This window comes from Phocoena phocoena, chromosome 16, assembly GCF_963924675.1.
Source record: "Phocoena phocoena chromosome 16, mPhoPho1.1, whole genome shotgun sequence".
Taxonomy (NCBI): domain Eukaryota; kingdom Metazoa; phylum Chordata; class Mammalia; order Artiodactyla; family Phocoenidae; genus Phocoena; species Phocoena phocoena.
In genome coordinates, this window is record NC_089234.1 from 45,430,699 (window position 1) to 45,442,945 (window position 12,247).

Sequence of the window (12,247 nt, forward strand, 5' to 3'; positions counted from 1 at the left end):
CTCCAGACAACGCCTTAGGTGTCCAGATTCGGGTTTTCTTATCCTGGCCTCCCTTTCTCTGGTTGCCCTCCTTCCACTACACACTGACAATCTCCAGGCCTGAGTGTGGCTGGCACCTGACTCACCTCAGTACCCACCTGCACCCGGCGCAGAGTGACATTCAGCCAAGCCTGTGGAAGAAGCCAAAGCCCACGGAAGTCTCTGCGCTCCACAGTACCAGCTCAGGTGTCACCCCTCCAAAAGCTTTCCTGACTCCCCAGGTGGGCTCCTCTTCCCGCTGTAGACTCCCAGAGCACCCCTGCTCTCAGTAATCACAGCATGGCTAAGTGCCCCAGTCGCGCGGCCTCCCTCTAACCCTGGGGACTTGGTGAGAGCAGGGACTGTGTCTGGTTTTCCAGGCATCCCTGGAGTCCAAACCTAATGCCTCACAAGGGCCTGGCAGTGAGGGAAGCCGAGGAAGGAGGGAAGGGTGAAGAGTGAAAACAATGAATGAGAAACTGAGTGAGAGAATGAATAGAGGGAGGGAGGAGGGGATAGCAGCTGAGGTGGCCCCAGTCCCCTGACTGCCAACACAGAGGCCAAGTGGAGGAGGTGAGGTGCAGGAACGGGCGCGCTTACCGAGTCCGAGGCGGGTCAGCGAGGTCAGAGCTCCGGGAGGGCGGGGCCGGGAGCAGGGCGGGCAGGAGGGGGCGTGGCGGGGGGCGGCAGGGGCCCCGGACGCTCAGAGGCAGGAAGCTACCGCGCGGGGTGGGCGGGAGGCGGAGACCCGCGTACCGGCGCGCCAAGGCTCTCAGTGCTCGCTGCGCCCGCGCCCCGCGGTCCTCGCTGCGCGCCACCATGCCCTCCTACACCGTCACCGTGGCCACCGGCAGCCAGTGGTTCGCGGGCACCGACGACTACATCTACCTCAGCCTCGTGGGCTCCGCGGGCTGCAGCGAGAAGCACTTGCTGGACAAGCCCTTCTACAACGACTTTGAGCGCGGCGCGGTGAGGACGCCCGGCCCTGACGGGCTGGGGTGGCCGGGACAGGGTGCGGACGTCGGGGCGGCTGGGACCCAAGTTCGGGGGCGAGGGGCTCTGAGAGGCCACTTAACTGGGCAAGCGCTGTGACCACCATTACTTGTGCCCCACTTCCTAGGGCTCCACAGATGGCACCTCGGCTGTGGGGAGAACGCGCAGGGCTGGGGGTCCAGAGGCCTGAGTCCCATCCGGGCCTGACCACTAGCTCACTCTGCCCCCCTCTCTGGGTCTCAGTTTCCCCAAATGTAAAGTACAAGGGTTGGCTTCAGGCTGGTCTAGGAGTTCGAGCCGGTGGCCCAGAGTGGCACTAGCTTATGTCTCCACACCTGGGCAGCTCACATTCTCAGGAGAGGTCCCCAGAGGAATGCAGAGGGAAAGAACGAGAGACCCAGGCCAGGAGAAGCCTTTTGCAAACCTGGAGGTCGTCGCTGGCTCCCAGCAGAGTGTACACCAGGGAACACTCCCACCCTGAGTGTGAGGGCTCAGAAGAGGAAGAAGGAGGAGGGCTTCCCCTCTCCCCTCCTCACCAGAGACGCTGGAGCCTGAGAGTTCAGGGAGCAAAGGGAGCCCGTGTTGACTGCACGTCTAGTCTGTGGTGCCAGGCGCTGTGTGAGGATTCATTCAGAAGTGGGCTCCCCATGCTGACCTGGCCGTGAATTCCAGCCTGTAGCTTTCTCTGTGAGCAGCACAGCAGGTGGCGATCCTCGCCAAGTGTTTGGTGTGATGTGCCCAGTCCACTGGGCTTATTAAGTGCTCATTACTTAAGTGCTCATGAAGTGACTATTGTGACAGCTCCAACACACTACAGGTGCCCAGGAAATATCTGTTCCCTTCTGCCACCCCCAGCTTCTGAACTAGACCAAAAGGACTCAGATTTCACAAAGCTGTCTTTTTATCTCTTCATTATTTGGCTGAACCATAAGGAATTGCTCGTAGTTGACTATTTTTGACAAAACTGGCAATTTCATATGGTTCAGCCAAATACTTCTTGGATAATATTCATGAAGTGTGTTTTCGGTCTGCAGAGCCTAAAGTAAGCAAATCATAGCCCACTCCTTTTCCAGATTCCAAACTCAAAGTGAGCTTGGAACCAGGAGCCTCAGAACCTCGCTATGAGCCCATCTGACACTTAGCCAAGTTTGTCATATTAATGTGGCTAGAGGACCCTTCTAGAAGAGTTAGGTGTTGAGTATAAGAACTACCTCCTATTGTTTGGTTTCCCCAACCAGGGAACTGGCCCAGGGGATGGTGGTGCAGGAGGGCTAATGGGTCATCCGTTTGGGATAATGACACCCTCGGCCATTCTGAAGCACCGTCAGAAATAATTATTTCCATTATTTCATGGATTCCCCTAACACGTATGGGAGGAGAACAGGTTACAGACTTCTCTGCCTTTATAAGTGGTCCACAGTGGGTCCGTTCTCCTCCACATACGACACACGTCAGTGTACAGCATAAGCAGCCGGGTGTGGCATCTCAGAGGGGAGGTACGGGGGTGTGACCATAAAAGAGTCGTTAGAAGAGGGGTGAAAGCATCCCTCTGTTCATTATTTCCCCACCCTGAGAATTCATTCAAATGACATTATGATTAAACACTTCAGTGAGAGTCCCAGCAGCAAATTTCAGGAGAGATTTGCATGTCACATTTCCATTGTGGTGAGAGGGGGCAGGTCAGGAGGGGCACTGCAGGGGAATCGCTGGCTCCAAAAGGCTCTTTGAAAAAAATCATCTTTTGAGAAAGCTTCTGCTTATGCAAAGTTACTCCACACTTGCACAGCCCAGATCTACTTCCTCAATCTCCAGCCAATGCCTCTTAAGGACAATCCGTCCCATTTGGGTAAAGGTGAAGGAGAAATCTTAGAGGAAATACTTGCAGAGAAGATAAGGCTAACCCATTTTACCCGAAAAGTGTTACAATCATTATAGATAATAACAGTTACAGTAACAACAATAAAGACTTTTTCTGGGCAACCAATTCAGTCATTTCCAGCTCATTGGCAGGTCAATACAGCATTCTCCCATGCAAAATTCAGTCCTATAATGGATGGGACTGATTTTTTTCTCAATAAATTGGGTCACAAATCCCTGGTTATTCTCATCAGAGTTCTGCCAAGTGATTCAGGACAGGATTGGGAATTGGGGTCCTTCGCAGGTGAGATTGTCCTGTCAACCGTCACGCCATCTGCTGGGAAAGCCCAGGCGGTGGACCCACATAGCCCAGAGACGTAGCCCAAATTTAGCAAATTGATTTGTTCCTTTGGCTCTGTCGATTTAAAGTAATTCAAGTCCCGGTAGGATAACTTTCACAGATCCAAAGATTTCTGGGAAGTCTTACCTGACCCTTTTTCATTCCCTGGCAGCACTTTTAGGAAAGCGAAAGGCAGTAGGGTGATGCTTAGTATATCACCCTTGAATGTACTCAGTACGTGTGAACGAGTCTTACAACTATACTTCTTAAATATTTTCTGTGAATATTCTTACAGTATATTCATGAAGAATGTATTCTAGAATACCACCTTCTCAGAAATGATAATATAGTACTGAAGAGTAAATATTTCCTTCTGACTCTCAATCCCTCTATCCCCCACCTTCCCTCTCTGTCCCATCTCTTCCCTACATTCTGCCTCTTCTTCCTCCTTCTCTTCCTTCCTCTGCTCCCTATTCCCCACAATTCCCCATGTCCCTCGTTTCTCTCGTTTACTGCTCCAACTTCTCCCTTCTGCTGTCTCCTAGATTCCCCCAGCTCCCCCATTCTTTGCTCCCTCAGCCTCCCTAACCACTGCCCCTTTTCTCCCTCTCTCTGCCCCAGCCTCTCCCTTGTCCACCCCTTAATCATCTCCCTCTGTCTCTACTCCACAGCCCCCTCCCACCACCCACCAGCCCCTCACTAGACCCCTCCAAGACAGGCAGTCCAGGCTGGACCACATCATGACTCTTCTCTGTCCTTGCTCTAGCAGGGATCTGGGGCAGAAACAAATGAAACCTTTCTTTAAATGCTGATATAAAGATCAAGCAGGATTTCCCTGGTGGTGCAGTGGTTAAGAATCCACCTGCCAATGCAGGGGACACGGGTTCGAGCCCTGGTCCGGGAAGATCCCACATGCCACGGAGCAGCTAAGCCCATGCGCTACAACTCCTGAGCCCACATGCCACAACTACTGAAGCCTGTGCACCTAGAGCCCTTGCTCTGCAACAAGAGAAGCCACCACAATGCGAAGCCCGCGCACCACAACTAAGAGTAGCCCCTGCTCGCCACAACTAGAGAAAGCCCGTGCGGAGCAATGAAGACCCAACTCAGCCAAAAATAAATTAATTAATTAATTAAAAAAAAAAAAGATCAAGCAAAAAACTGGCCAGCTAACAATTTGCTGAAATATTCAAAAGCCTTAAAGCTGGGTATCCAATAGAGGATTGAGAGCAACAGGTGAAATCAGCAAACTGGCCATTCTGAGAAAGGACTGGTGAATATCACGTTTCCCAGGCTCCATGTCTCTTTCCAGTGTCTGACCACTGCACCCACCACCTCTGCCCCGAGAACTCCATGCTCCAGCCTCCTCCTCTCACATGCGAATTCCCCACCTCCTTTCTCTACATTCAGAATGCCCTACCCATTCCCCTTCTTCTCCACTCAACTCACCTCTGAAATCTTACCAACTCCCAAGAGCTGCCCCAAATGCCACCTTGTAGGAAGCTTTTCCTTGTCCTCCACCCCACCCCACATCGCCCCTTCATACTCCATGGAGGGCTTGAACCAGGGCCCAAAGCCAGGTCACCTGGCTCCCAGGCCAAGGCTTTTCCCACAATGTGGCCATGGGAAACAGTGAGAGGAACCCAGGTTAGGCCATCACACAGGTGTGGGTTCTAATCGTGGGGCCACCAGTTACTCACTAGCATGGTAGCTGCCTGACCTCTCTGAGCCTCAGTTTCCAACTGTAAAATGAGATAATCATCCACTCGGCCGTGCACATGTGCTGTATTTTTTGAGGGCCTGCCATGCGCCGTGCCATCCATTGTTGATACAGTGTTGATCCACTGTTCAGAATGGACATGTGATATTAACGTGTCAAGGCAAATTAGTCAACAAACACAGTATCCACCCAGCATACTGGCCCAGGGAGAGGAGGAAGGAAGGTTGTCACACCCTGTAGCTCTTTGTATCTTCCAAAGACCTGACTTTGCTGTTTGACACACAGGGCCCTGAGATCTTCCTGGAGGCCCCTCTCTATCCCCTGTGACTCTCCAGCAGTGGCTCCCTTGGATGCCAGTGTCAGTGTCACCAGACTTTGTCCCTGAGACTGCCTGAGTTAGGTGGGACTGAACTCGGGCCCTGGTTCACCTCCAGTAGCAGGGGGCCTGAAGCCACGTCCAGCCAGAGACAAGCCAGACTGGCAGTCCTCTCCCATTGCAGGACTCTGTCAGATGGCCTACTGAGTCCCTGTAGGTCTGTCCAGTGATTTCATCCGGGTGAAACTCCAGGGCCCTCTGCCAGGTGCCTGTGGGTCGTTGGGAAAGGGTGACCTGGAGGGCCTATTCTCCTGTGACTGCACCATAGGTGTGCCCAGGGTGACCCTGCTCTCCCTTCTCTCAGAGAAGCTACTCGTCTCTTCCTTATCAGTCCCCACCCTCAGCTGGACGTCTGGCCCTCCCTCTGAGAATCGCCCTGGAGAGGCTCCCTGCGCCCCATCTCCCTTCCCTTTGTGATCCAAGGCTCCTCCCTCCCATGAGAGTTGCCCACCTCAGATGCTTATGGCGCCTGGTACTTTAGATGGCCGTCCCCTCCCCCTTCGCCTCAGCCTTCCTGGCATCAACCTCCCAGACACCTGCAGCCCCTCGGAGCCACCGGAAAGCCACTTCCCTTGGAGCAGCCACCCCGAGCCCAGGCCCAAGCCTCAACACAGGCTGACTTCCCTTTGCTCGGCCTGCACTGCCAGCAACAAAAATGCCTCCGGTTCTCACTCAGCCTCAAGGCCCCTTCTCCATCCTCACGGGAATTCCCTTCAGGTTTTGAGCCAAGTTGTTTCTGCTCATGGGCTCAATTTCTTCCTCCCATCTCTACTTCTGGCTACTCAATGTGGCACATGTAGTCAAGCATGGACCTCAGCGCAGGGGCCCATGCTAGCTCAGAGCCGCTCGCAGGCAGTGTGGGACTTGCTGAACCCCCAGGAGTCAAGGAGGGAGGACCAGGTGGTTCTGATACACACAGCAGCTGGTGGTCTGTGCCTCTGGAGAAAGGAGCCCCCTCAGGCATCGTGTCATTTGGATTTCTCAATGGTCCTGCAAGCTAAGCGTGATCTCCCCTTGATAGATGAAGAAACATAGCTTCAGAGAATGTAACAGTTTGCCCTGGCCCATGGTCAGTTACTTTGGAGCTGGGATGTGAACTCAAGGCCCCTGAGGCTTTCTGAGCTGCCCTGACACTCAGGCTCACCTCGCCCTCTGCCCCTCACTGCCCTCCCTCCAGTCCTCGGTGGGAATCTCTGTCTTGACCCCGCAAGAGGGCCACGGTCTCTGCAGATACTCGTGGCAGGTGGGACTTCGAATGGGGTGGGCCCTGCAAACATCCAGTCTTAAGCCACCAGTCCCCACTCTGCTTCTCCAGGTGGATGTTGGGCCCCTTGCTTCATCAAAACCTTCCTGCCCTGGCCCACTGATGCCTCAGGTCAGGGGCCTCCCTTCTCTCCCCACCCCTGGGAAGCCACCCAACAAGCGCTGTGTCCTTCCTTTCCTCTCCCTCCTCCCAGCTTCTTAGGTCATCCAGCCCCTCACTGGGACTCCTCTCCCAACTCTATCCGGGGCCTACCGCCTTCTCCCCATGCATCGGCACCCTGTGGTACAGACAGGCCCCTCTGCCTGAGGTCCCACAGGCCCTGGGGGGCAATGCTCTCTGTGACCTCGCCTGTGGGGCAGGAGGGTTCTTTGACCTGCAGGATGGGCAGGACAGATGTGCTGGCACACCTGTTAGGGACCCAGCACACAGGCTGGCTCCTCTGTCCCCAGAAAGTGTTTCTAACTGAGGACCAGGCCCAGACCACCAGGCACTAGGAAGAGACTTCCCTTTCTGACCACAAGCATCTGGCATCTGAGGCAGCCAGGACCTGCGAGCTGCTCACTGTGCTCAGAGCCAAGGGCTTTGCTGAAAATGTTCAACTTCCCACTGCCTTTAAGAAGTCCTCCCAGTGGCATTTGGAGGGAGAAGGATGGAAATGGGGATGCATGGGGTCATGTGCGAGATGAACACCCTTGCCCTCCACTTACTTCACCATCACACTGAGAACTCTAAGCCTGCCACCGAGGAAAAAGTTCAGAGATGGGTGAAATCTGGCTTAGAAAGTGCCTCAGAGGGCCTTGAGTCTGGGGCTCCCCAAACCTACTGGTCTTTGGAACGCCCGATGCAAAGCTTGAGCCCCCGTCCTTCCTTCCCATCTGCCGTCCAGAGCTGCACATGCGCAGATCATGCAGCAGCCATGGAGCGGCTGCCCTGCACTGCCACTGTGCCAGCCCCTCTCCTGGGGTCGGGAGCCTGGCAGCAGCCTGGGGAGCAGTGCTGCACGTGGCCTGAGGTAGCAAGGCCGGCCTCGATCCACCACTGTGCCTTGGATATAGTGGAAACTGCTTATTCGATTTTCTTGGCATCACTGTGGCTCAGTGAACTGCAGAGGCCCCAGGACAGCTTGAACTGTGTGACTTCACTTTTATCTGAGCCTCCCCATTTGCACTCAGTTATTTGCCCCACTGAGAATGAGAGAGATATGGAAAGACCTGGATTGGAATTCCAGCTCTGCCAATTAGTAGTAGAAGTGGGGCTTACTGAACCTCACTGTCTTCATCCGAGACGCAGGTCATAACTCCCCACCCCTCCCAAAGTTGTTGTGGGATCTATAGCAACGTCAGCAAGCCCTTTGCAAGCTATAAAGGGCTGCCCTTGAGTGCGAGGTCCAGTTTGTCCATCTAGCCCTGTAAGGTAGCAGGGCCAGCAGCCTTGCTGCCCTTGTTGTGAGTGGGGGCAGCTGCAGAGGCCCTCACCGAGCCTGGCCTGGCACTGGGCTGTGCGCAGACAGCAGAATGTCTCTCTCTGAGCAGCGCCATCCCTTGCTCGCTAGACTTCCATCTCTTAAGGGTAGAGCTGGGGCATTGGCCATCTCTGTCACCCAGGGTACAGCAGAGCCATGCCAAGGGCAGGCATTTGGCAGACATCTCATCTAAATGGATTGAGGGTGATTCAAAGGCTCAGGAGCTCCCAGATGGTCTGACTTGCCTTTTCTCCTTCTCAGGTTGATTCTTACAATGTTGTAGTTGATGACGAACTGGGCGACATCCAGCTGATCAGAATCGAGAAGCGCAAGTACTGGCTCCATGACGACTGGTACCTGAAGTACATCACGCTGAAGACGCCCTGCGGGGATTACATTGAGTTCCCCTGCTACCGCTGGATCTCAGGCGAGAGTGAAACTGTCCTGAGAGATGGACGAGGTGAGCGGCTTAGGCCCCTTCCACTCCCTGGGCTTCCGGGGAATGAGAGCGTTTGCAGGCACTCCTTCCTCAAAGAGCTGTATCCGTGGGAATAATAACCATGCTGTCCGTGGTTGAGCACCTGCTTCGTGCCTCGATGCACGAAGGTGTGGTGTGACCTTCCTCCAGGTAGGAGGTGTGACCTTCCTCCAGGTACTAACAAGCCCCAGGTTCAGAGGGGGAAGTGACAGGCCCCAGGCTCCATCCAGCCATGTCCCCTCTCTGCTATAAAGTCCTTCAGGAGAAGATTATGACCCCCTTTTTGCCAGAGGGTAACTGGGGTCCCTAGTAACACATACCCCTGGGACGTGCCCCTGGATGGGCAGTTCTTCAGCTGAGTTCTCAGCTCTCCTCTCTGTGAGGTCACAGTAGGGCTTGGGCTCCAGGGACCCCATGCAGGCCAGGAAAAGGAAGGGGTTGACCAGGAGTGCCTGAGTGCCAGCTCAGAGGAACTGTGGGCAGACCTGGTGTTCGACGGTCACCAGTCATTAAACACGAAGTCCCACTTTTTGCTGAAAGAGAAAAGAACCTAAAATATACCCTCTTAAGCAAGACCCTCAAATGTGCAAACCCCAATCTGGCACTTCCTCGGGAGGCCATTCTTGGTAAGAGACACGCAGCTGGCCTGGCTGGAGGAGGAGGAGAGAGGAGCAGATGGCGGGGGTCAGCTAAGACCCCTTTCCCTCTGAATGACGCCCCACTTGCACACCAGCCTCTTAGCGTGTGTGAGTCAAATCCATGCCTTGGCAACATCCTGCCTTACCTTAGTCATGACCCTTCAGCTTGCTCATCTCGAAACCTGAAATGATCTAGTGCATCCACTAGAATAATGAGGAGGGGGACAGCTGCTTCTTCCAGTGCCACCGTCTAACACCTCCTAGCTGACAACACATTTCCTATCACTAGTTCATTTGCTCTTCACAGAACTTTGGCAGTGTAGGTAAGATGAGAATGATTAGTACCCCCTCTATTTTAGCTAAGAAAACCAAGACACAGGAGGAAAAGGTCTTCTCTACCTGGTGTACTTAAAACTCTCAGGCCACATCCCATTGCTTCTGACATGGAATTTAACTTAAGAAACAAAAAAAAAAAAAAAGAAAGAAAATTCCAAGATTATTTCTGAACTAAATGATTGGGGCAGGAAGGATTTTTATCCCCTGTCTTCATGGCAGGGAAGATCACAAAAGTCACTCTGTCTTACGGTGGCCAGCATGGGAAAGGTTGCAGACAGGGCACTTCTCATTTACCAGGACTGTAGAAACACGAGCTCCACATCTCCCTTCTGCCCCCCTCCTACCCACGGTCTCGGATGTGTAGTCCTTCTTCCCACGGACCCCGAATCTCTTTCCAACAAAAAAGCATATGGCACCTTCCAGTCGGGATACTTAGAAGGTGTAGGCCAGCGTGCAGGGCCATTAGAACTCCTAGTCCTGGTGGGGTCGGGGAAGGGAAAGAATGTGAGAATAACCCAAAAGGGAAGTGTTCTGGAGCCAGAGCTGCCTTGGGAGGAGCTCTGGTCCTCAGTAGAGATGCAGACAGCCTGGAGAGACCCTACAGAGAGAGGCTGGGGAAGAAGTGTCCTCTCCTCACTGTCCCGTACCCTCCAGTCTCTGGTCAGGGTTCCCAGTGGCTGAACCGAACGTGAAGCCCACTGATGCATTGATCAGGGACCTTCGGGGACAGCACAGGTGAAGGGTGGATCTGGAGGGGCACATGGAAGCCACCCAGTATGTTCCACTTGTCAGTTGCTGTGTAGCACTCTTAGTGGCTTGAAACAGCCATTTCATTTTGCTCATGATCTTAGGGGTCAGGAATTTGGGGAAGGCTCAGCTGGGTGGTCCCTCTGTGAGCCATGGGGCATCCGCTGAGAGAGGAAGGGCTAGAGGATTCGCTTCTAAGATGGTTCTCCTCTCGTGTGCTTCAGGGCTCCGTGGTCTCTCCCTCTCCACATGGCATCTCATTTTTAAGGCTTCCCCGTAGAGCCTGGGCTTCTCACAGCTTGGTGGTCTCAGGGTAGTTGCACTTCTTTTTGTGGTGGCTGGCTTCCAAAAGCAAGAGACAGAAAGTGGAAGATGCCAGTTTCTTCAAGCCTGGCCCTGGAAACTGGCCCAGTGTAACTTCTACCACGTTCTGTTGGTCCAAGCAGTCACAGAGTCCACCCAGACGCAAGGGGAACATAGACCTCCTCTCAATAGAAGGAATGTCAAAGAATTTGTGGCCATCTTTGGTCCACCACATGGCACGACAACCAACCCTTTGGGCAACCTGGAAATGAGGGGGCCCAGCCCACAAGTGATTCAATCACTCACCACATAGAAACCTCTGGAAACTAATATTTCACCACTGCACTTGGGGTGACCATAGAAGTCAGAGGGCTGTCTCTGTGGTGACTGACATTTTTGTAAAATACAATAAAAGTTAACTACTAGAAAAATGAAATAAAAAACAAACCAAAGCCATTTAAAATACAAGCCCTGTTTTTATTATCAGATGCAACAGTCAGAAGTATTTTAGCAAGTTACTCTAAGTTTGTAAACCTGTACACTCAACCTCTGTTCTCACCACATTGCAGACCAGCACCCAACAGTTCTGAGCCTCACAGAGCTCTCTGGCCCATTGCACCTCTGCCTGAGGCAGCTCCAGTCCCAGGCTTGGAACTGGGGCCCAAAGAGGAAGATCAGTGGGTCACTGTGCTCCCAGGGATTCCAAGCATCTATGTGAAAGACTCATATCAGTCTTTTGGAGTCTGTCCCCCTGAACTCTGCTGTAGTCAGTCCAGGCTTTGTCACCTGCCTTGTTCCCAGAAGTTCTGTTCGTCAGTGGGGCCAGGAAGAAGGATGCTATATGCCATTTGAAACTTGGTAGGTTGCAATTTTACACATTCTCTGACTTATTCATACAGTAAAGCTAAGGAGATACAACTCCTCAGAGCAAGGTGCCTGAGAAATAGGCAGGTTATTTAAGGGTGGATAAGAGATGATGAATGTGCCAGTGACAGCTGTTGTTACATTTAATACTCACCTTGCCTTCAATGGCCTAGAGCCTCCCCACTTATTTACAAAAATGTCAGTCTGTGATGGAATGGAAGTTTTAAAAATCCGGCTCTTCACCACAGAGAGCTGGAGAAGCTCTTCACTGCAGCGGCCCCCTTTCAAGGAGATGCTCTGGAATCCTGCCAGTCGGGGTTCCATTGACTGTGTTCACTGATTTTACCCTAAATAATAGTATAAAGGGTAATCTTGATCTGACCTCTCCTGCTCTAAAGGCCCTGAGAAGTGTGACCAACCGTGCCCTTAGCCACCTGCCCATTCCTGAAATGAAAGATGAGACACCTTTGAAGTCTGGCTTAGAGGGAGGAAGAGGACACTCAGGTCCATGATAGTTATAAGGACAACAGTGATAACCATGGTTCCCATTTACTGGGCACTTACTGGTCCTAAGCACTGTATGGAGTGATTTGCTGCAGTCTCTCCCTAAATCCCCACCATGGCCCTAGAAATAAGCGTTATTATCTCCATTTTACATGGGAAGAAGCTAAGGCAGCTTGCTCAAGTTCACACAGCTTTAAGTGACACAGCCCTAGTCCAAACCCAAACCCAAGAACATCTCTTCTAAAGCCCACACTCTAGGACATGACAGGCTGTTTTAGAATAAGCTCCATTCTCATTCCTCTGTGTAGCCACCACAGGAAACTGGATAGTGTCAGCGTCTGTATATT

The 12,247-nt window shown here is 52.9% G+C and overlaps 1 protein-coding gene across 4 annotated transcripts in view; it reads left to right on the forward strand.

The window, feature by feature from the left end:
• Positions 1–781: 781 nt before the first annotated feature.
• The window catches only part of ALOX5 (arachidonate 5-lipoxygenase), a 54,909-nt gene continuing 43,443 nt past the window's right edge, over positions 782–12,247 (forward strand). For 3 of the 4 annotated variants that reach the window (XM_065893975.1, XM_065893973.1, XM_065893974.1), the window contains exons 1-2: positions 838–987; positions 8,292–8,490. In XM_065893975.1, coding sequence (XP_065750047.1) covers positions 838–987; positions 8,292–8,490 — 349 coding nt within the window. Of the gene's footprint in view, positions 988–8,291; positions 8,491–12,247 lie in introns of all 4 variants that reach the window. The other variant, XM_065893972.1, reaches the window with a different exon arrangement.